Raw genomic sequence first — 22,057 nt, 5'->3', positions numbered from 1 at the left:
CTGCTGAGCAGTTTTGGTTAAAGTCTGCAGCTTTGGGGGCGTGGCCCGGACCCTGGGTCTGTGTTGCAGCAGGCTAACATGTCTGGCTCAACAAGGCAGGGTTCTGGAGTCCCAAGCTGGCAGGGAAAACGGGCTCAGAGGTAGTTTCAGCATGTCAGGTGACAGTCCCAAGGGGGTCTCTGTGACCAAACCCGTTACAATTTGTAACAAATACAGTCAGAAATAGATAGTTCATCCAGCTCTCGTTGTTGGAGGCTGTTAGCGTTCCTTCATCATTTTATTTATATTAGTGTCTTATTACATTGTCCATGGATTCTGAAAGGAATAACATGCCTACATATGGCCATGCATGAAGAAACAGCACTGAATATACAAAGCAGGTAATTGCAAGGTAAACGGACCCTGGATTATGCACCACCCTGTTAACCTAGACCTGTGACAATGAACAAACAAACCAGTGTATGTGTTTGAGAATTACGGATTTGAAGGGCAAATAGAATCTCATGTCTGGAGAGCTTAAGTAACCCACACACCTTCCTGGGTATGGTGTTCTGCCCCATCTAGTGGTACCGAGACCATTTAGACACAGAGTTAAATGAGTCTGCTCTACAGCCTTAGCTAACAGCCAGTTGGCTTTTAGCTCATGCAGTAGAGGCTCATGCACTAAGCTCCAGAGGCCCACCAATAACCGGGGTCTGTCCGTGTTACACTTAGAAATTTAGATCCTTCATGTGTGCCCATAACTTTATTTAACACTTCCTTCTTCATAGTCAGCATCACCATGGTAGCTGAGGCGGGCACTCCATTCAGCCAGTCTGCATAAGCAGATCCATCTCCTCTGAAGGACTCTATCAGAATAGAATTCACTGTCATTTTCCGCCTTGCTGGATAAGGATAGCTCCCAGAAGACATTTACTTTCTTTTTCTTGTACCAGTGTAGCTTCCTTGTTACATTACAATCATTATTTTTGAAGGCCTTGTTCATTCTTACTCTTGAACGCTAAATGCCAAGAGCACAGGTTTTGTTAGACTTCTAAATAAATGTAAACATTTTAACATTACTTTCTTTACCTTCCAGGTGTCTCTTTAGTTTTTTGTCTGCCCCCCACCACCCTGTTATTGCACTATCTGCACACCACAATTTTTAATGTGTTTATCACATTATAATAGCCATGTGAGGAAGGCCCGCGCTATGCCCTCTGCTTTACAGATGTATATAAACAGTTAGTTTGCAGCAAGCCAGGTTGCAAGTCTCCCTCCAACTAGCTGTCTAGCTGGGCCCTGCTGCCATGCACTGAAAGGTCCCTACGGCACATTGATCTATCCCACTTCAGTTAGGTTCAATTGAAATGTTTCATTGTGACATTTTCAAAATGGTTCATTTCTATGTCAACCTTATTCCTTTTTTTGATCCTAAAAGCAGCTTATCTTGTGATCCAAAAAGCTATTTCAAACTGAAAAACGAATTTTTTGTTTACCTGCAGCTCTGACCGCAGTTACCAAAGACATCAGGACCACAGCTGCCTGGTGGAGCTGGGGTGGGTGGAGCAGGACAGGAAACTCATGCTCAATTGGGCCCAAGCACCTGAGCCCTGCCCCCTTTGCCAGCTGTTTCAACAGGCAGCAGAGGGTGCTACAAGCTCTGCAGCCCAGGGCTCCTCCCCGACCACATCCCAGCTGGGCCCCTTCTCTCTCCCTCTCCCCAGTCCCTGTTGCCGCCAGTCCTGCAGCACCAAGCTGAGAGATGTAGCTTCTTTCCAGCTGACCCCATCCTGGCTGCCACCACTGCTGAGCCCCAAGGGGTCAGGGCAGGCTGCTCCCTCCCCTCCTTCCCCCAGAGGAGACTCCACTAGATCGGGGAGGAGAGGGGCTGGGGGGACGCAGGAGAAGGGTACCCCACCATGTGGGATGGGCAGGGGGGTGAGTTAAGGGGAGGTGGGAGCTCTCACATGTGTACTGACTGCCCTCAGAAGTCTGGTGCTTGTAAATGCAGCAGTTGGTGCGCGGGCAGAGGGGCATGGCCTGTGGTCGGAAGAGGTGGCAGCACAGGCCTCGCGTCCACCACTTTGTTACTCCCGGCCCCTGGTGACTAGGGAAACTCAGCCCTCACCAAAAAGAAAAGGAGTACTTGTGGCACCTTAGAGACTAACCAATTTATTTGAGCATGCTCAAATAAATTGGTTAGTCTCTAAGGTGCCACAAGTACTCCTTTTCTTTTTGCGAATACAGACTAACACGGCTGTTACTCTGAAATCAGCCCTCACCGCTGACCAAGTTTGCCCCCGGTCGCAGGGCTCATAAGTAACCTCCCTCCCACTTGGGATCTGTGGCAATGGCCTTCGCCTAACTTATGGTTGCCATCTTTCTACTTTCACAAAACCAAATACCCTTGCCCCCCGCCCGCCCCGCCCCTCCTCCAAGGCCCTTTCTCCGAGGCACGCCCCCCCCCCGTTCACTCCATCCCCCTCTCCGTCTGCCGCTTGCTCTCCCCACCCTCACTCACTCACACTCATTTTCACCAGGCTGGCTCAGGGGATTGGGGTGTGGGATGGGGGTGAGGGCTCCAGTTAGGGGTGCGGGCTCTGGGGTGGGGCCAGAAATTAGAAATTCAGGGTATGGGAGGGGGCTCCAGGCTGAGGCAGTGGGTTGGGGTGCAAGAGGGGGATGAGGGCTCTGGCTGGCGGTGCGGGCTCTGGGGTGGGGCAGGAGATGAGGGGCTTGGAGTGCATAAGGGGGCTCCAGGCTGGGGCTGAGGGGTTCAGAGTATGGGAGGGGACTCTGGGCTGGGGCAAGGGGTTCAGGTACAGGGGGGGATGCTCCAGCTGGGGGTGCAGAACCTTGGATGGGGCTGAGGATGAGGGGTTTGGAGGGTGGGAGGGGGATCAGGGGTTCAGGGTCCAGGTGGCACTTACCTCAGGCAGCTCCCAGAAGCAGCGGCATGTCCCCCCTCCGGCTCCTATGCAGAACCATGGCCAGGCAGCTCTGCACACTGCCCGGTCTGCAGGCGCCGCCCCCGCAGCTCCCATTGGCTGTGATTCCCGACCAATGCGAACTGCAGAACCAGCACTTGGAGCGGGGGCAGCACGCAGAGCCCTCTGGCTGCCCTTACACATAGGAGCCAGAGGGGGGACATGCCACTGCTTCCAGGAGCCATGTGGAGCCACGGCAAGCAGGGAGCCCACCTTAACCCCACTGTGCTGCCGACTGACTTTTAATGGCCCGGTTAGTGGTGCTGACTGGAGCTGCCAGGGTCCCTTTCTTATGACCAGGTGTTCTGGTTGAAAACTGGACGCCTGGTAACCTTAGCCTCAGTCCCCCGCCATGCCTGTGACCATCCAAGGAACAGCTATCTCTTTAACCTGGTGCTCCGCAGTTAAGGTTAGCTTCAAGGGTTTGTGAAGCCCTAGAATCCAGGTATGCACACCGACAGGTCTAACCCGCTGTCTGGTGTACTCCTCCCTGTCCACGCAGCCCTATCCCCACTAAAGAGATTTCAGCTTTGCTGGCACTAGGGCAGGAGATCCTCACAGGAACTCATACCAATCTATTAGTATTCTCCATCATACCCCAGCTTCACAAGATCTACACTGAATAAAGAATCCTTAAGCACAGTTGTTACTAGCAGCTGGGATCCCATTCTGCTTCACTCTGGCTTATGATTTGGTTAGGATGACACCTTGCCAAGCACATGCTGGGGACAGCTCTGCTGCCCTTTCGCTGCACATTAATGTTAGCAATTGTTCATTGCCTCTGCTCCCAAAAATAAAAGGAACTTGCTCCAAAGCACCCAAAGTGTTCACACTGGAATGATAATAACAAATGCAAATGAGGCCTGGCTCATTCCACCTCTTCCCCTGGATGCCAGCAGAGTGGAGTAGATAGCTGTATCCTTCAGAGCCTTTGCCATGGGGCAGATGTATCAATGGCCAGAAATGCCATGGCCAAAAGGGAGGAGGCAGTCCCAGTCCTTTACCATAGACATGCACCTTTGTGAGCCCAGTATGTGTCCCCTGGGGCTGACCAAAGAGGCCCATGGAAGGTTCAGCTCGTGCCAGAGACAGCCCCTGCCTCTGGAGCGGGGCTGGCAGCCGCTTACGCCTGCGCTCTCTGGTCTGCACTCAGTGCTAGCTCTCATCTAATCTCTAAATGGCCAGGGTTCGCCTCACCTCAGGCAAGTCTACACTGCAAAATTAAGTCACCGTAAGATACACCTGTGTACAGCCACTACGGAAAGTGAACTGGTTTTACACATCCACACTACGCTCCTTGAGTTGATGGTGCACGTCCCCACCGGGAGTGCTTGCACCAATTTCACTGTCAGTGTGGGGCATTGTGGGGTGGGTTCTGAAAGGCAGCAACAGTCGATGTAAGCGATGCAGGGTCACTGGCACCGCAGCGACCTAACTCCATCGACATACTCCTCTCACGGGGGTGGAGTTATTAAGTTGGCGTAGTGGGCGAGTGTCATTGGTGGGAGCGACATTGCAGTGTAGAGACTTACAGAGTTAGGTGAGTGTACGTGCCTTACGTCAGCCTAGCTCTGTAGTGTAGACCAGGCCTCAGATACAGCTCTCCTCGCAGGCCCTGCCATGGTGTGTGGGCTCAGCCCCTCCCCAGGGCGGAGGGAGGGAGAGCTGGCTCTCTGGCGCAGGGCTCTGCCTGTGGAATTCAGTCCTGCCAGAGACCCAGTGGCCCAGCCTGGCCCCTTTTCGAGCACGGTGTAAGACACAGCTGTTAACCAAGCTTCTCCTCTGCCTGCAGGCCTGGGATCTCCTGGCGCACAGAACACTGACCCCCATTCTCGGAGACTGATACTAGCAAAAGCCGTCGCCATCATTCCCCACTGGGGCAGCCCCATGTGGGGCAGCAGCGCTGGAGGCTGTGACATGGACAGCGGCAGGTGTTTCCAACCCCACACATCCTTCTCCCCTACACCAGGGCCGGGGGAGTGAGAGGAGCATTTGCACATGGGCAAGATAATCAAGCCTTCCTTTTTCTCCTTCTTTACTGTATTATTTCTGCCCTTCCCCTCAGGGCCTGGGCTAGGCCACGCCGGGGTCCCCTGCCTATGCCAAATCGCAGCTGACATTCAAGTGCTGACTCCCAAGCCTTATATTCTCGAGTATTGCTTCCCTGGCATTTGGTCTCTGGAGCCAGGCTTCTTGCTACACCCGCAGGATCTCAGTGATTCCCTGCATTGGCCCCGTCCCCAGATCTCTGCTCAGCCCTCAAGTCTATCACCTCTCCTCCAGGTGTGCGCCATGATCCCCAGGTGGCGCTGCCCAGGGAAAGCCTTCAGCCTTCCTAGGTGGGTCCTTTGCTTGCATAGCACCCTGGGAAACTTCATGTAGGGCCAGTGTCTTCCCTAGGGACGTGCCAGCCAGGATCTTCTGCTGCTTCTTTCTTTGTGGTGGTACCTGTCCAGCTTCTTTGTCCCCAGGCTGATGCTTGCGCCCCTTGAGCCCGTGCCCAGCAAGGGGTGGAACAGCCCAGAATACCTCATGCAGGCATCTAGGTTAAATGTCTCCAACACGTTTCCCTCACGGGCACACTCATCACCCCCCTGCCCTGCACACCCTGCTCCATGCATGGGGTGTTTCTGGCAGTCCTCTCATGCCCCATGCTCTGTCTGATTTCACTGCCCTCCTCGCTCAGCGACACCAGCGGCCCTTTGAGTCCTTCCCTTCAGAAAGGAGACCCACTGGCTGCTGGGGGAGCAGCCCAGCAGGGCTCCATCCCAGGAGTGGCAGATTGCACGTGGCTTTGGTGGCCATTCTACGCCCCAGATGAGGTCTCAAGTTCTAGACTTCCCCTTCTCGGAGCCTGTTAGTGTCTAGGCATGCTCCCTCCTGGGGGCGGGGGGGATCTAGTTCCACAGTAGCTGCTGTTGGCTTGATCTCCATGTACGAAGATCTCCACAAAACTCTGTGCCTCTCTCAGCCACATCACTCTGTTATCAGCATTAACTCACTCAGTGCGTGGTGGAGCCCTAGAAACACACAGCCCAGCCCCACATATCAACCTCCTCGATGCGCCAAACAGAGCCTCTGCAGTTGCTCAAATCTTACAGCCTCTGCCAGTCCCCCAACTCTGACATGACCCTGCCCTGTATCCTCTGTGCAAGGGGTACACTCTCCTGAGAGGAGATAGCATGAAGATGGCACAAATACCACCTTAAAGCTGGCTTAACCAGGCACATGGGGGTAGGGTTGCCAACCCTCCTGGATTGGCCATGAGTCTCCTAGAATCGCTCTCCCAGTGGCTACTGAAATCAATCTAGGAGATTTTAATAGGCCGCTAAAAGTCCATTCAGCAGTTCAGGGGGCTAAGGCAGGCTCCCTACCTACTCTGGCTCTGCGCGGCTCCTAGATGTGACCAGCATGTCTCTCTGTGTGCTGCCCCCACCCCAAGCGCCAACTCCGCAGCTCCCATTGGCTGAGAACCACGGCCAACGGGAGCTGCAGGGGCAGTGCTTGCAGGCAGGGGAAGCATGCAGAGCCACCTGGCCACCCCTGAGCCTAGGAGCCAGACATGCTGGTCGCTTCTGGGAGCTGCCCAAGGTAAGAGCCACCTGGCCAAAGCCTGCACCCCGAGCCCCCTCCTGCACTCAAACCCCTAATCTCTGGCCCCACGCCAGCCCCCCCCTGGAGCCCGCACCCTCTCCCTCTCCCACACCACAACCCCATGCCCCAGCCCTGAGCCCCCTCCAGCATCCAAACTCCCTCCGAGAGCTTGCACCCCACACCCCCTCCCGCACCCCAACCCCATCTCCCAGTCCAGTGAAAGTGAGTGAGAGTAGGGGAGAGTGAATGATGAAAGGAAGGAGGGATGGAGTGAGCACGGGGCAGGGCTTTGGAGAAGGGGCAGGACAGGGGTGTGGCCTCAGAGAAGGGGCAGGGCAGGGGGCAGGGCAAGGGTGTTTGATTAGACAGTTGGCAACCCTACATGGGGGTGGGGAGTTCCTTGCAGGAGGGAATCCCCATGTGATATGAAGGCAGCAGAGCCAGCCCTACACCACCCCGCTCTGCCAGCCCATCATCTGGAGCTCACCGCTGCCAAAAGGGCGCCCCAGTGGCCCCGGCTGTGTTCCTCCCTGAAGCCCCGCTCCTACTCATCCTCTTCCCCCTCAGGAACCTGCGAAGAGGTGAGCACGAGCAGTGAGTGGTGGGCGGGCGGCGGGGGACCTGGAGGAGGGGAAGAAGAGGTATGGGTGAGCTACTGGCCAGCTGGCATGTGGGGGGGACCAGGGGAGGGGGCAAAGAGGCACACATGTGGTGGATGGGGAGGCCTCAGGGGAAGGGGTGGGCAGTGGGGCTGAGCAGGGCTGAGGGTGGACCATGGGCAGGGCTTCATGGGGAGGAGTCCGAGCGGGCCTGCGGGGGGGGGCATGGTTCGGGCATGCCCAACCTCCCCGAATGGAGGAGTCAGGCCCCACTGTGCAGTGTACGGAGTGTGCTGGGACGGCAGCCGGGTTGATGCTGTGCTCCAGTGAGCCCCAACTGCAGCATGGCCCTGTGGGGGTACTTGCAGTCAGGCACCATTTAGAGCAGCTCTGGAACTGCTGTAATGTGTGGCAAGGGCCAACCCAGAGGATCATCAGCCCTGTAATTGGATTGGGAAGGGGAGTGAGAAAGGGGGCATAAATGGTATGTTCCTGCCCTATCTCTGCCCTCCTCCTTGTCCTGTGCAGGGCACTCCTTGGCCACCATCTTAGTGTCCCCGCTATATAGAACAGTGACTCCTGCAGTGCCCCTGGCATCGCTCATTTGGAAAGATGGCTCCCACGCACAGTCATTCGAAGGCCACACAGTGCCTCACAGTTCAGTCACAGAGAGAAGGGTGTCCTGCCATTGCCCACCGATGGCTGGGGCTGCAGGGATGGTAAGTCAGTCGTGGGACCTCCTCACGCTGGGGAGAGACAGAAAGGCAGTTGCTTGCCCCTCGGTAAGGAAAGTGAGGCTATCCGGTGCAGCAGAGCAGGAGATAGAGCTACAGTAGCGAGGTCGGAGGTAATCTGGCGACCTCCCTCTCAGCTGAGGGTCAGTGTCTAGTTCAGGGTCTCTGATAAAGCCTCATCTTTCCCCAGCACTGTCCCAATCACCCTGTTTTCTCCACAGAAGAACAACACTTATCATTGAGTTAAAGCATGGCCCAGTGGTTAGGACAGTGGGCTAGGTCTCAGGAGACCTGTGTTCCGCTCCTTGTTCTACCACCAACTTCCTGCATGACCTTGGACAAGTCACTTAGCCTGGCTGTGCCTCAGTTTCCCCATCTGTAAAATGAGGCTAATAGAACTGCCCTTCAGGTTCTCAGGTACTAGGGTAATGGGGGGAGGGCATTCAAGCCCCACAGAGAGGTGATATTTATGTGGCTAGCTTTATTTAACACACCTGGCCATGCCTGAAGATGGCCACAGCACCCACAACAGGCCAGCTTCTCAGGCCCTCAGCTCCTATTCAGACACCTATAAGGGGCAGATTTTCAGGGCCTCTGTACAGGTGATGGGTGGGTATCAGCTTTGGCATCAGCCACGTACCTGTGCCATCTAGTGGCAGAGCGAAAATACAGCGCTACTGCTGGGGGCAGAGAGTGAAGGGATTACAGAGCAGGGAGTGAGGGGAAAAGAAAGAGGGATGACTGCAAAGATTAGAAGGGGCAAGAGTGAGCCAGAAGGGAGGCGAGGGTAATGTTAATATAAAGGCAATACTAGGCCACCCAGAATGATAGATTCCACTTGCTTTTCCCAGCTGTGACATAACTGTACCTTTCTATTGTACATGTCTGTGTCCAGTTCCAAAGCATCAGCCTGGCCGTCCACATGGGTGTTTGCCAGAAGGCTGCTATAAAGAATGCACTGTATTACGACTGCCTCATGGAAGAAAGCTTTGCCTTGGGGAGGGAAGTGAGGTGTGTATCAGCTAGGTAGCAGCTCCCTCGGTCTCGAGGTGCCTAACTCCACACTACAGCAGCTGCTCGGGGTAATGCAGGGAGATATGTGCCCTGACGGACTCACCAACACCACTTGCCAGAGACCCAGCGTATTCCATGGCGGGCTCCCTGCCAGCTATGGGCCAAGCCTGACCTTCCATAGTTTGTGAGCTCTCAGCAAATCCCAGCTCAAGCTGGTCAGGCTGCCAGCACACATCACAAGGCCCCAGACTAGCAATCTAGGAACTTGATTTGACAGCTCCAGCCCCTCTGATCTCTCCCAGCCTTGCTGTTTGATATAATTCACCAACAGCCCAGCCAGTCCCAGCACAAGCTGCCTGAGATTTGTTCCTTTGCAGATTCCAAAAGCTAAGGAGGACAATAGAGAGATCTGACACTAAAGCAGCAGTCACACCTTTAAATACCCCCTGGTGCTTTGGGAGCCGGGTACCAGGACAGTATACACCCAGCTGGATGGAGGCTGGAGAAAATGGAGGGGGGAAATAGTAGGGAGCTTTGGGATGAAGGTGGGTGGTGTTGTGAAAGGGAATGAACATTAATGCAAACCCTGCTAACCCAGCATGGCTCTTTGCCCCCATTAGTGGCTAAACCATACAGAGAAATTAATGAACCTGCTACTGCCTCCAAGCTAATAGAGTTTAGTCAGTGGCAGCTCATGCTTTTAAAGCCTGCAGTCCAAGGTTTGATCCCCACAAGTGACCAGAATAAGGGCATTATTGTGTTCTGGCCCATTCAGCATGTGTCTGCATAGCAATGATGTCTCTGGGTGGGTTATTGGCACAGGGATTGAACCTGGGACCGCTGGATTTTAATATATGAGCCTCTACTGCCTGAGCTAAAAGAGACCCCTTGATTCCCCAAACGAGAAGCAGGCTCATCAGCTTCTAGCTGGCCTAGCCACAACTAGAGGGGGGTTGACTGCCACCCCAAGCAGGCATTGCTTACACCTCTTTGTGTATTATCATCATGCCTGCCTGCTTTTTCACCACCCTCCATTCCAAAATAAATCTAAGAGTGAAGTGCATGGCTCTGCTTCCATCACTGTCCCCAGTACCAAGCCCCAAGTCTCACTGACTTCCCAAGGCTGGAAATAGATCCCCTGTAGGCGTCTCAAGTCATGGCTCTCAGAATCAGTAGCCATTTTTGAAAGTGTTGGCCCAAGGTGAGACGGTCCATAGCACTGTCGGGAATGAAACCCAGGTCTCCTTGTTACCCACCTGTGCCTTAATCACAAGGACATGGTTCCTAAGACATGTGGGACCAGGCTTTCCAGAGATCTCAGTGCCAAGCTGTCTAGTGCTGAGCACAGATCAGTAGGCCCAAATTTTCAAAAGAGCTGAGCTCCCTTTAGGCACCTAAATAGGGGCCAGATTTTCCAAAGAGCCCAGCAACCAACGTGCAGAAAATCTGGCCCTGTGAGGGGGTACTTGAAAGTCTGGCCCCTGCAGCCTGTTCTTGACTGGGGGACTAGGGGGAGGAAGAAGCTCTGACCCCAAGCTGGAGAATGTGGGGAAGCAGAGACTGGGAAGTCCACAAGTATAGACCAGCCCTTCTCCGAAGTCTCCTGCAGAACCTCTGTCCGAGCCTGAAAGTTGTGGTGCCAAAAGAAACTGCTTCCACCCCTCCATGCCCAGCAGACCCATGCTGCGCATGCTCGGATCTCAATGAGAACTCTCCTGACGAACTTCCTTTGGGTTAATTCTGTCCCTTCTTACACAGAACTATCTGCCCAGGTGGGCCTGATCTTGTGAGGTGCTGGGGCCCTCCCCGCCTACTGACTTCAGTGAAAGGTGCTGCTCATGCTCAGCACCTTCCATGATCGGAGACCGTCAGCACAAGCAGAGCCCTGGGGAGCAGAAAGGAGATCTCCCAGAGGGCATTCAATACAGCACCCGAGAGTAGTAAACGTGGGTTTTATTTAAAAACATGACATTGCAAAATAAACTACTAGCACTAACTTCATACAGTTCATCTATCTGTGTCCATGCTGGCCTGTGTGTGAGGGGGAGGGAATAGATCTCTGAGCAGAGACTATAAATTTCTTTGATGCTAATGCCATGACTGGTCCCCCTCCCTCCTCTGGTCCCCCTGCCAGGCCAGGCATAGCATACATGGCATGAGATAGAATACATTGGACTGAAGCAAGCTCTTTCACAGACACAGGGGGTGGACAGGAATTTCTGGAGCAGTGGGACAGGGCTCTCACTCCTTGTCCCCCTCCCCCAGCCTATACACACGGCTTTAGCAGCTGTAACAGCTTTACCCCAAGTAGAATTTTTCCCACTTGCCATTCCTGCATGTTCAAAGTCTTCCAAGAGGCTAGATGCTCTTGGGGCAGCCCAGGGGTTCCTCCTCATAGGCCAGACCCCTCTTCTATTTCTCCTTTAGAAAACAAAAATAAATCCCCTTTTCTTTGGGGATGAGTGACGCTCTGCTGGAGAACACCTTGCTCTCGGATCTCAAATAGGTCTCTTCACGGGTTCTCGCCCACCGGCTCTTCTTTTCCACGTGTCCTGGGAAATCCACACTGGAAAGCCCAGTTTGTTCTCCATTCCCCTCCTTGGAAGTGCAACGATGTCTGGCCATGGTCTGCATAGCTGGGTTACAGAGCAATTTGCATAGTGGAGCTCAGACGCTAATAAGGAGTTGTTTTCTTACAAAATAACATGAAAAGGCTAAGTACTGGTAGTAAATATGGATAGGCTAGGAAGGGTGCGCTCAGGGGTCCGTTTGCAGGTCAGGGCTAGACCAGGCCAGCTGCCTTATCTTGCACGTTGTATTCCTTGTTCTTCTTCACCCGCCAGTTGATGATGACTAGCAGCAGAATGCCAAGGAGTTTGTACCCCATCTGGAGGCCTATGTATCTGTCAAGAGAAAGAAATAGAGAAAAAGAGAGGTGTGAAACTACCAGGGACAAACTCCGATCCGATCCGTTGTGGCTAGGCCATCGGGCTTGGGATGGCTGGTCCCTGTGCTCAGTAAGATGGCTCTGCTGCTTCCTCAGAATGAACCCCGAGCTCTGCTGAACCTTTGGAGTCTGCAAGCTGACTGAGGAGAGGCATTGCAGTGCCATAGCTAGGGCTCTGGCTTCCTGGCTTTGCCACTGAGTGCTGTGACCTCAGGCAACACCTGGCTCCCCTGTGTGCCTCTCCCAACATTTGTGTGTTTAGCCTGGAAGCTCTTCAGTGCAGGGACTGTCTCCTGCATGGCCAGCACCTACCACAATTCTGCCCCAATCTCCACGGTGGGCTTTCAGCCTTCCTGGGACACCAATAACACCACTAACTGTTCAGCTCTGATAGTTAGTTGGGCTGCACGGAGGGCTCTGCGATGAGACCGGCGCTCTGCGGGTGAGAGGGGGCCATCCTAACTCGGAGCCCTCTCCTATCTACACTTTAACCTATCCTAAAAGAAAATCCCTGGGTTATATTTTAAATCCCTAAAATATAACCCAGGCAGGAGACAGGTTACTTGCCTCACACCTAGCAACCCAGTGAGCGAGGAACATCTCTAAACTGCTGAGGGATAGGGTCTTTGGTTTATCCCACTATTTACAGTAGCAGCAATGTTCGGACCATGCTCATACATGTCCTTCCTTTCCCATAGTCTCAATCCCCTCCCTTGCTCTGGTTTGTCTGCCCCCAAGTCCCTGGACTATCTTGAGCATGCAGCCAGTTTCCTGATCACCCCCCGAAGTCTGTCTCAGTCCTCGGAGCCAATGAAAAGAGAAAAACTTCTCTCAGGAACCCCCTTCTCAATGCCACCTTCTGCAACCACTTGACTGTCAAAATGGACTCCCCAGGGCCTGGGGCTCTGAGGACATTGCGGGTGTATGGCTCCCTCAGAACCACCAGCCTGACCCATTCCAAGTCAGGGATGGGCTTGTCCCTAGGAGAGCGGGCTCTGAGTACCTGCTACGAAGGAAGTCATTGTTGTAGTAGGCGCAGAATCCTCGCTTGCTGCATTGCTTATTCCAGTGGAGGCAGGAGGAGTCAATGATGACACCAAAGAGAGCTGGAGCAGGTAACCAGGCTGCCGTGGCCAGGGGGAGAAGGGGAAGAAAGAATGTGAGACCAAAGTCACACTCCTTGTCCCACAATATAGACACAGCTGCCTGTTTAAATTCCCTCTCCTGTTCGCATGGAGGGTGTTTCCAGCCCTCAAACCTGGCCTGGCATCCTGCTCCTCCTGGAGGCAGGCCTGATACTTTGCATCTGCTTTACCGCAGCTGGAGCACCCTTTCCATTATAAGCCAACCCAGCTGCTTGGGCACCATGCCAGCACTCTCCCATCATACCTATGCTTGTCTGGTCCCTGTAGCCGGAACTCAGTCAGTGGCTTGCTGTGGCTGTATGCAAGGCGTGCATTGCAAGCGCCAGGACCGGCTGTGCCCATGGAGCGATTCTGCCCCACCCCTGGATGCACAAACAAAATGGCGTCCTGTGCGCAGCGTGACCAGGTGCGCCCTGTGCATGCCAGGTCATGCTGCAGGGAGGATGCCATTTTGCATGCAAGTGTACAATTGCATGCCTGACTAAAAACATCCCAGCACCCCACTGGCCTCAGTTCCAGTCACTCTCTCTTCAGAGCTCAACTTGAAACCTTCCTCTTCACTTTAACCTGTCACTGAAATTGACCCCTCCATTTCTGCTTTCCCCCAGTCTTCCCTTAGTGGCTACCCACTTCGCACCACTAATGGGGCCTTGAAACAGGTGTCAGTTACACTTACGCTCCCCTTACAGCCGCTTGACTTTGGTGGGAGAGATCCCCAGCTGAAGTCAAGGGAGGTCTGATGATTTCCACCAGCTGAAGATCTGGCCCGCACAGCAGTGTAAACCGGGGTCAGTGTAAATGGGAATTGGGCTCTACATTCCTTTCCTGCCGGCGTGATAGCGGCTGCACCGTTTTCTGAGGGATGCTATTTAAAAGCACAGTCCTCTCATGGGCCAGATCCTTGGCTAATGTAAATTGGCGGAACTCTGCTGAAGTCAATGGAGCCCTGCTCATTTACACCAGCCCAGAATCTGACCCAGAATGTTTGCTCCAAGTGTTGAGGGAACTTTAATGTCTGAAGTTGTCAGGACATCAGCGTTGTGGCTCATCCAGCCTTTCCTGGTCGCTAGGGCTGCCCCTCTTTGTACTTTACAATGTGAAGATTGGACAACTGTCAAAAATGCCAACTTTCCTGACATGAGAAATGATCTAAGTGTCGTCTGATGGAGGGTTTCAACGGAAGCAGACTGTGCACTGTCTGCTGGGACAGCTGAATGGGGGTCACAGAAACCATCAGTGGAGTGTCAATACTTTTCCACCACCCAGAGAAGTTTACCTCTTAGGAATTAAAAAAAATGGTTCTGCTTCATATGAACAAAGAAATAAATGAGACACAGACCGAAAGGTAAGTTAGGGCTTGTCTACACAGACAGTCAGTTCCTGGGGTGTAAATCTACCTCACACTAGCCTGCCGCACACTAACCATCGAAGTGGACCCTGCTGCTATGTGTTAAATGTTCCCTAGTGTGCTCTAATCTACTCCTGTTTCAAGTGGGGTAGCTCAAAGTGCGCTAGGGAACTCTTAGTGCACAGCAGTGGTGTACACAGCAAACAATAGGCTAGCGGGGGCTAGATTTAGACCCTGGCTTGCTGCAAACTAAGAGTTCATGCAAACAAGCGCTTAGACAGTCAAAAGAAATCCAATCCAAAAGGGAAGGGAAAGGGCTAATGTGAGGTTCTGATGAACCCTGCTGTCCTCTCTCCAGTCTCTAGCTCAGACCTACGCTATGACATTATATGATTTACATGCTTCTTTCCTCCCAGTTTGGTGGCTTGTACAGGGAGCTCGAGTCAGACAGACACTCACCTAACAGTCTCATCAGTAAGAACTGGACTCCAATAGCAAATGACTTTTCTTCCTGGTTCACCAACCTGTAGGGGAGAAGTTAGAGAAGATCAGATCCAAAAGCTGGACTCATCATTTTTGATGTATTGCCCTGTGCAGATAATGAACAGGTTGGAATCTGCATTCCAGTGGCTTGGGGCTCACCACGTCTCATGGGATGTGCAAGGCTTAAAGATACAGTCAAGCCAGATTTCTCTTGATGTGGAAGATGTGGGGCAAAGGGATGTTTAAGTAATTCCTGAGGAAATGGGCCAGATTCAGAGGGGACATTATTAGTGATTGGAGCTGGCTGGAAGATCGTAAGTATTTTCTGTGAAAAATTTCAAAAGAAAGGGGATATATTTCCCCCCAAAATATTTTGCAGAATTTTTCCAACGAAAAACTGAAAACAAAGGTCTGAGAGAGGATCTGATTGCTGTTTATAAATTCATTAGTGGGTAAACACCTGAGAGAGAGAAGAGCTATTTAAGCTAACAGACAATATTGGCACAAGAACAAATGGGTATGAAGTGGCCGTGAGTACATTAAGGCTGGAAATGAGAAAGTTTCTAACCAGCACAGGACTGAGATTCTGGGATAGTCTTCCAATAGGAACAGTGGGGGAAGCAATCTAACTAGCTTTAAGATGGAGCTTGATAAATATATTGAAACATTATATGACAGATTACACGTCTGTGACAGTAGGTGACCGGACTGTGGCCCAAGAGGTCTCTTCCAGTTACATGTTCTATGAAAACCCCAAACCTGTTGGATATTGAAAACTGAAGTATTTCTGGTTTTCAAAAACCTCTCCCCAAACAAACATTTTCCAGTTTTTGAAATATTGGTTGTTTTTGAAAACTGAATTTTTTTCTGTTTCTGTTTTTTCATAAAATGTCATCAAAAACAAAAAATGTTTGCAAAACTTGGTTTAGAAACAAGGCGGTTTTCTTGTTAGAAACCCGTTTCTAAGACAAAATGCTGCTCAGGTCGCTGGTGATGTAAGTAACTCCTTGGCAGTGGGTGGAAGGAACTGGTGTGCTCAAGGACAGAAAAGGGAAGTAGCAGGAAAGGCAGCCAGCAGATGGGATGAAGGTAAAGATGGGGAGGAGCTCCACAGCATCTTGGTTGATTTACTGCTGCATCTACTCAGTGGAATGTAACTTACACCACCACTTACATCACATCTGAATTTGGCCCAATGACTTGTGTGATACAGCATGACCCGAAGGCACCAGGAGAGTGATATAGGAGAGATATGTAAGTCCCAGGATGGGAAGAAGCCTTATTCCCTGTAGAGGGAAGAAAGGTTTCTATAGCTTAATTAAAAGCACCTGAAGTCAATTAGAGAACCTGAAGTTAGTCACCTGATAAAAGCCCCTGCTTCAATCAGCCAGGGGAAGGAGTTGGAGCAGAGAAGAGTTTGGAGAAGTGCCGTGGCTGGCTAGAAGACCAAGACCCTAGGTAAAGAGACACCCGACTTGTGCAAAGAGAGAGGGCAGGAAGCCCCACAAGCTGAAGAGCAGGAGAGGGAAGTAGCCTAGGGGAAGGAAGCACTAGTTCAAGTGGTTTACCACTATCCCTAGGCCCCTGGGCTGGGACCTGGAGTAGAGGGTGGGCCTGGGTCCCTCCCTCTCCACTACCCTTCTCTGGGTTACTAGTGAGATAGTAAGTACCCTAGTTCAGGGGCAGGAAACTGTGCCCTGAACCCCCCACCCCAAGAAGAGGAAGTGCGGGACCCATCATAATCGTACCGGCAATTTGCCATACGTGGTGTGAGAAGTGGGATCTCCGCGCTAGGGACTTAAAGCAGGGTTAACCAAAACCATCCCGTCCCCAAGATGGATGACGTGGTCAAGGCTCTAATACAAGCTGCTGCGGCCCAACAGGAGGCTACCCGAATCCAAGCAACCACCCAACAGGAGGCGACTCAGGTGCAGCAGGAGACTAATCCGTTGTTGATGAATCGGGCTGCCCAGGACTGAGCTCTGCTACAGGAGCTGGCAAACCAGATGAAGGCCCTTATGGAGCAGAACCACAATTGTGACGGAACCCGGACTATACGGGCCAGCCACTGCCTACAGAAAATGACACGGGAGGATGATGTAGAGGCGAACCTCCTGGCATTTGAGAGAACAGCCCTGTGGGAGGCCTGACCCCGAGATCAGTGGTCTGGTATCCTCGTCCCGTTCCTGTGTGGAGAGGCCCAGAAGGTCTACTACGATATGGCTGCAGAGACTGCGGAGGATTACCCCCAGCTGAAGGCAGAGATTGTGGCCAGATCCAGAGTAACAACGGCGTTGTGAGCCCAGAGGTTTCATGAATGGCAGTATACAGAGGACAAGACACCCCGATTGCAATTGTTTGACCTGATCCACCTGACCCGGAAATGGCTGCGCCCTGAGGCATTCAGCTCTGAAAAAATGATGGAGCTCCTGGTACTGAACCGGTATACGAGGGGGCTACCATCAGGCCTTCGGGCTTGGGATGGCCAGAATGACACCTCTACCTACGATGAGTTGGTCTCCCTCGTGGAAAGACAACTGGGAGCCTGGGAACTGTTCCAGACCCCAGGGGGTGAGACACAGCCCAAAACCCAAGGCCCTGGATTGTCAAGAACTACAGAAGAACCATAACTGGGAGGAAAGACACTGAGGAATGGCCCGAGGCCAAGAAGGGACCTGGGGGGTTGGGAAGAGAGGGCTGGGGGCCCAACCAAATAACCCCAGGCAGAGGGCGGCAACTGGAATAAGGGGTCGGTGTTATGAGTGTGGGGAATTGGGGCATATAGCAGCCCAGTGCCCCAACAGGGAAGAGCCTATGCAGTGCAATCTGGGGGATCCTGGGGAACAATGTGGCCTAATCGACCTGGCAGGTGTTGCAATGACCTCACATGGGTATACAAGGTCAGTAAAGATGAATGGTATTGCGACCATAGCATTAGTAGATTCCGGGAGTGCTGTCACACTGGTCTCGGGGAAGTTGGTGGGGCAGGACCAACTAACCCGGGCCAAAACCACAGGGGTATCATGCGTTCATGGCACCGTAAATTTCTACCCCACAATCCCAGTACAGATTGAGATCCAGGGAAACACTACCAGGGTAACTGCAGGAGTGGTCTCTAGGCTCCCCTACCCGGTCTTAATTGGTAGGGACTTCCCCGGGTTTGAGAACTTACTCCCCCAAGTAGAGCAAGGGGAGGGTAGCAACCCCCTGGCTGAGACGGAGGCATCTACAGATAGTCTTACCCCAATTTTTGCCAAATTTGCCCCAGAGCTATTTTCATCTCCCGGGAAACCCTGAAAGTCTAGGTGGGAAAAGAGGGCAGATAAAAGGCTAGGGACCAGGATTCTAGCAGAGAACCAGAAAGCCTCCCTTGTTGGTAAGCGAACCCGTTCAGGAGACCAGGAGACAATTCAGGCCAGTGAAGACTCAGAGGCGGTTCCTAGCCCAAGTAGGGGCCACCCAAGGGGCGGAGAAGAAATAGGTCCCCTGGAGTTAGGTCAAATCGGTACCGTACCTGACAGTTTCGGGCAGGACCAAGCCAATGACCCGCTATATGCAAATGTGAGGGAGAAGGTAGTGGAAGTAAATTGCGTACCCGTGGAAGGAAAGACCAAAGGCCCAAGGCCGTATTATGTGATCAAATGTCATCTGTTGTACCAAATAGTGCAAATTTGAGGGGAAGAAGTAGAGCAGCTCTTAGTCCCACGGAAACACACAAGGGCAGTACTAGAGTTAGCTCACAGTCATTTATTTGGGGGACATCTAGGAGTAGACAAGACACTTGATAGAGTCCTAAGAAGATTTTATTGGCCAGGAATACGTGCAGAGGTCCAACGTTATTGTACCTCCTGCCCGGAATGCCAGTTGCATAGCCCCCGACCTCACTTGCGGGCCGCATTAATATCTTTGCCTATTATTGAAGTCCCTTTCAAAAGGATAGCCATGGACCTAGTGGGCCCACTGGAAAGATCAGCATGGGGCCACTGAAACGTATTAGTCATCCTTGACTACGCCACACGATATCCAGAAGCCATTCCTTTAAGAAACCCCACATCCAAGGCAATAGCAAAAGAACTACTTCAGGTTTTTGCCAGAGTGGGCATCCCTAAGGAGATCCTGACTGACCAAGGAACCCCTTTTATGTTGAAATTAATGAAGGACTTAGGTACCCTGCTCCACATCCATGCCATATGGACCTCAGTCTACCATCCACAAACAGATGGACTGGTAGAGCGGTTTAACCGCACCCTTAAAGGTATGATCTGGAAGGTGGTAGCACGGGACGGAAAAGACTGGGATACCCTTCTACCATACCTAATGTTTGCAATACGGGAAGTCCCCAGGTGTCCACCGGTTTCTTTCCCTTTGAGCTACCTATACGGACGCCACCCACGCGGAATATTAGATATCGCCAAAGAGGACTTGGAAGAACAACCCAACCCAGGAAAGAATGTCACTGAGCACGTGACACAGATGAGAGAGCGAATAGCTCAAGTAACCCCTATAGTAACCCCTATAGTACGAGAACATTTGGAAAAAGCACAAGAGACCCAGCGGACATATGATAACCGCTGGGCGAAAGTACGGAAATTTCAGCTGGGAGAACGGGTGATGGTGCTAGTGCCGACAGCAGAAAGCAAACTCCTGGCCAGCTGGCATGGGCCATATGAGATAGTGGAAGCCACTGGGGAAGTGGACTACAGGGTCAGACAACCAGACCGCCGAAGACCAGAGCAAATCTACCACGTAAACTTACTGAAGCCCTGGCGTGACCGAGAGACATGCCTGGTCATTCGGAGAGCTCCACCTCAGACGGACGACCCACAGGAGCAGGTGAGGATATCCCCCGAGTTAGCCCCAGAACAACGAACAGAGGTCATTGATATGATCCAACGGAACCAAGATGTGTTCTGTACACAGCCGGGCCGTACAACACTGGTCCAACATCATATGGTCACCAGGCCTGGAATAAGGGTGACGATAAGACCGTACTGGATACCAGAAACTAAAAGAGAGGAAATTAGGACAGAAGTGAAGAAGATGTTGGAACTTGGGGTTATTGAAGAATCCCACAGCCAGTGGTCCAGCCCTATCGTCCTAGTACCCAAGCCTGACGGCACCCTGAAATTTTGCAATGACTTCCGGAAGTTGAATGAAGTATCCCAATTCGATGCCTATCCGATACCACATGTCGACGAGCTAGTTGATCAGTTAGGCAAGGCCTGATACCTAACCACTCTGGACCTGACCAAAGGATATTGGCAAATTCCCCTGGCCAAGAACGCCAAGGAGAAGACTCCTTTCTCTACACCTGATGGCCTGTTCCAATACACTGTCCTCCCTTTCAGACTCCATGGGGCCCCTGCAACATTCCAACGACTTATGGATAAATTGCTGCGACCCCATGCCAGGTGTGCTGCCGCCTATTTAGATGATATGGTCATCCATAGCCCTGACTGGGAAACACACCTAGGGAAAGTAGAAGTGGTATTAGTCGCCCTGCAGAAGGCCGGCCTCATTGCCAACCCTCTCAAGTGTGTGATAGGACTAGCTGAGGCGAGATACCTCAGGTATGTAGTAGGGAGAGGCTTGGTAAAACCCCAGTGGAACAAAGTGGAAGCAATACAAGATTGACCTCGGCCAGTCCATAAAAAGCAGGTCAGAGCATTTCTCGGGTTAGTCGGGTACTGTTGGAGATTCATCCCTCATTTTGCCACAAGAGCAGGGCCATTGACGGACCTGATAAAGGCTCTGGGCCCCGAGATAGTAAAATGGTCTGATGCAGCAGAAGGTGCATTCGCAGGTTTAAGGACAGCCCTTTGCTGCCATCCAGTACTCATAGCCCCAGACTTCAAGGGAGAATTTGTCCTACAAAGGGATGCCTCGGAAGTAGGGCTAGGAGCCGTCCTTTCGCGGATGGTAGGGGAGATACACCCGATCCTGTATCTCAGCTGGAAGCTCCTCCCCAGGGAAAAAAAGTACGCCGTTGTTGAAAAGGAATGTCTGGTGATAAAATGGGCCATGGAAACTCTCCGCTACTCCCTACTGGGGCGGCGATTTACCCTGGTGACAGACAACGCCCCGCTCCAGTGGATGCACAGAAACAAGGAGAAGAATGCAAGAGTGACTAGATGGTTCCTATCTCTGCAACCCTTTCATTTCTGAGTACAGCACGGGGCCGGAAGCCAACACGGCAATGCAGATGGTTTGTCATGAAAGCGTTGCCTATCGTCCCAAGTAGCCCAACAGCATGGTGTTGAGCGGGGGGGGGAGGATATGTGATACAGCATGGCCAGAAGGCAGCAGGAGCATAATATAGGAGGAATATGTAAGTCCCAGGATGAGGAGATGCCTTATTCCCTGTAGAGGAAAGAAAGGTTTCTATAGATTAATTAAAAGCACCTGAAGCTAGTCACCTGATAAAACCCCCCTGCTTCAATCAGCCAGGGGAAGGAGTTGGAGCAGAGAGCAGTTTGGAGGAGTTGAAGCAGAGGAGAGTTTGGAGAAGTGCCGTGGCTGGCTAGAAGACCAAGACCCTAGGTAAAGAGACACCAAGCTTGTGCAGAGATAGAGGGCAGGAAGCCCCACAAGCTGAATAGCCGGAGAGGGAAGTAGCCCAGGGGAAGGAAGCACTAGTTCATGTGGTTTACCACTATCCCTAGGGACCCTGGGCTGGGACCCGGAGTAGAGGGCGGGCCCGGGTCCCTCCCTCTCCACTACCCTTCTCTGGGTTACTAGTGGGACAGTAAATACCTAAGTTCAGGGGCAGGAAACTGCACCCTGAATCCCCCCCAAGAAGAGGAAGTGCAGAACCCATCATAATCGTACCGGCAATTTGCCACACTTGGTATATTCAGATAGCTAACAGGCAAGTTCCATTGGGGCCACGCAGCAATTTCACACCTTCCTTGAGCATATGAAGGACGCTATTCTTTTGGAAATTGGGGTCTCTGGCCAGGACTGGAGGAGATAGGTGAATTCTGATCTGGAGAAGAAAGTAGCTTTGGACTGAAAAGCATGCAGTAGGGAGATGGGGATGAAGGGCAGAGGAATGAGAGAGAGGCAAAGGCTGCTACATTCAATGAGGAGGATGTAGCTCTTGGGGAGCCCAGTGTCTTAAGGGGGTCCAAAAAGTTGGTGGATTTGGGTTGGGTTGTCTTAATTCACCTCTGACTGCGAGCCTAAGAAGATACAGGGCCAGATCCTCAGCTGCCATAAATCCAT

The 22,057-nt window shown here is 52.4% G+C and overlaps 1 protein-coding gene across 1 annotated transcript in view; it reads right to left on the bottom strand.

The window, feature by feature from the left end:
* Positions 1–11,692: 11,692 nt before the first annotated feature.
* SLCO2A1 (solute carrier organic anion transporter family member 2A1) overlaps positions 11,693–22,057 on the bottom strand; it is an 84,642-nt gene continuing 74,277 nt past the window's right edge. The window contains exons 12-14 of the mRNA XM_077826862.1: positions 14,810–14,874; positions 12,861–12,981; positions 11,693–11,813 (exon numbers count right to left, since the gene is read on the bottom strand). Coding sequence (XP_077682988.1) covers positions 11,693–11,813; positions 12,861–12,981; positions 14,810–14,874 — 307 coding nt within the window. The remainder of the gene's footprint in view (positions 11,814–12,860; positions 12,982–14,809; positions 14,875–22,057) is intronic.

Source organism: Eretmochelys imbricata, chromosome 9 (genome assembly GCF_965152235.1).
Source record: "Eretmochelys imbricata isolate rEreImb1 chromosome 9, rEreImb1.hap1, whole genome shotgun sequence".
Lineage (NCBI taxonomy): Eukaryota > Metazoa > Chordata > Testudines > Cheloniidae > Eretmochelys > Eretmochelys imbricata.
Note: the sequence above shows the minus strand (reverse complement) of the source record. Positions and strands in the feature narration are given on the sequence as shown.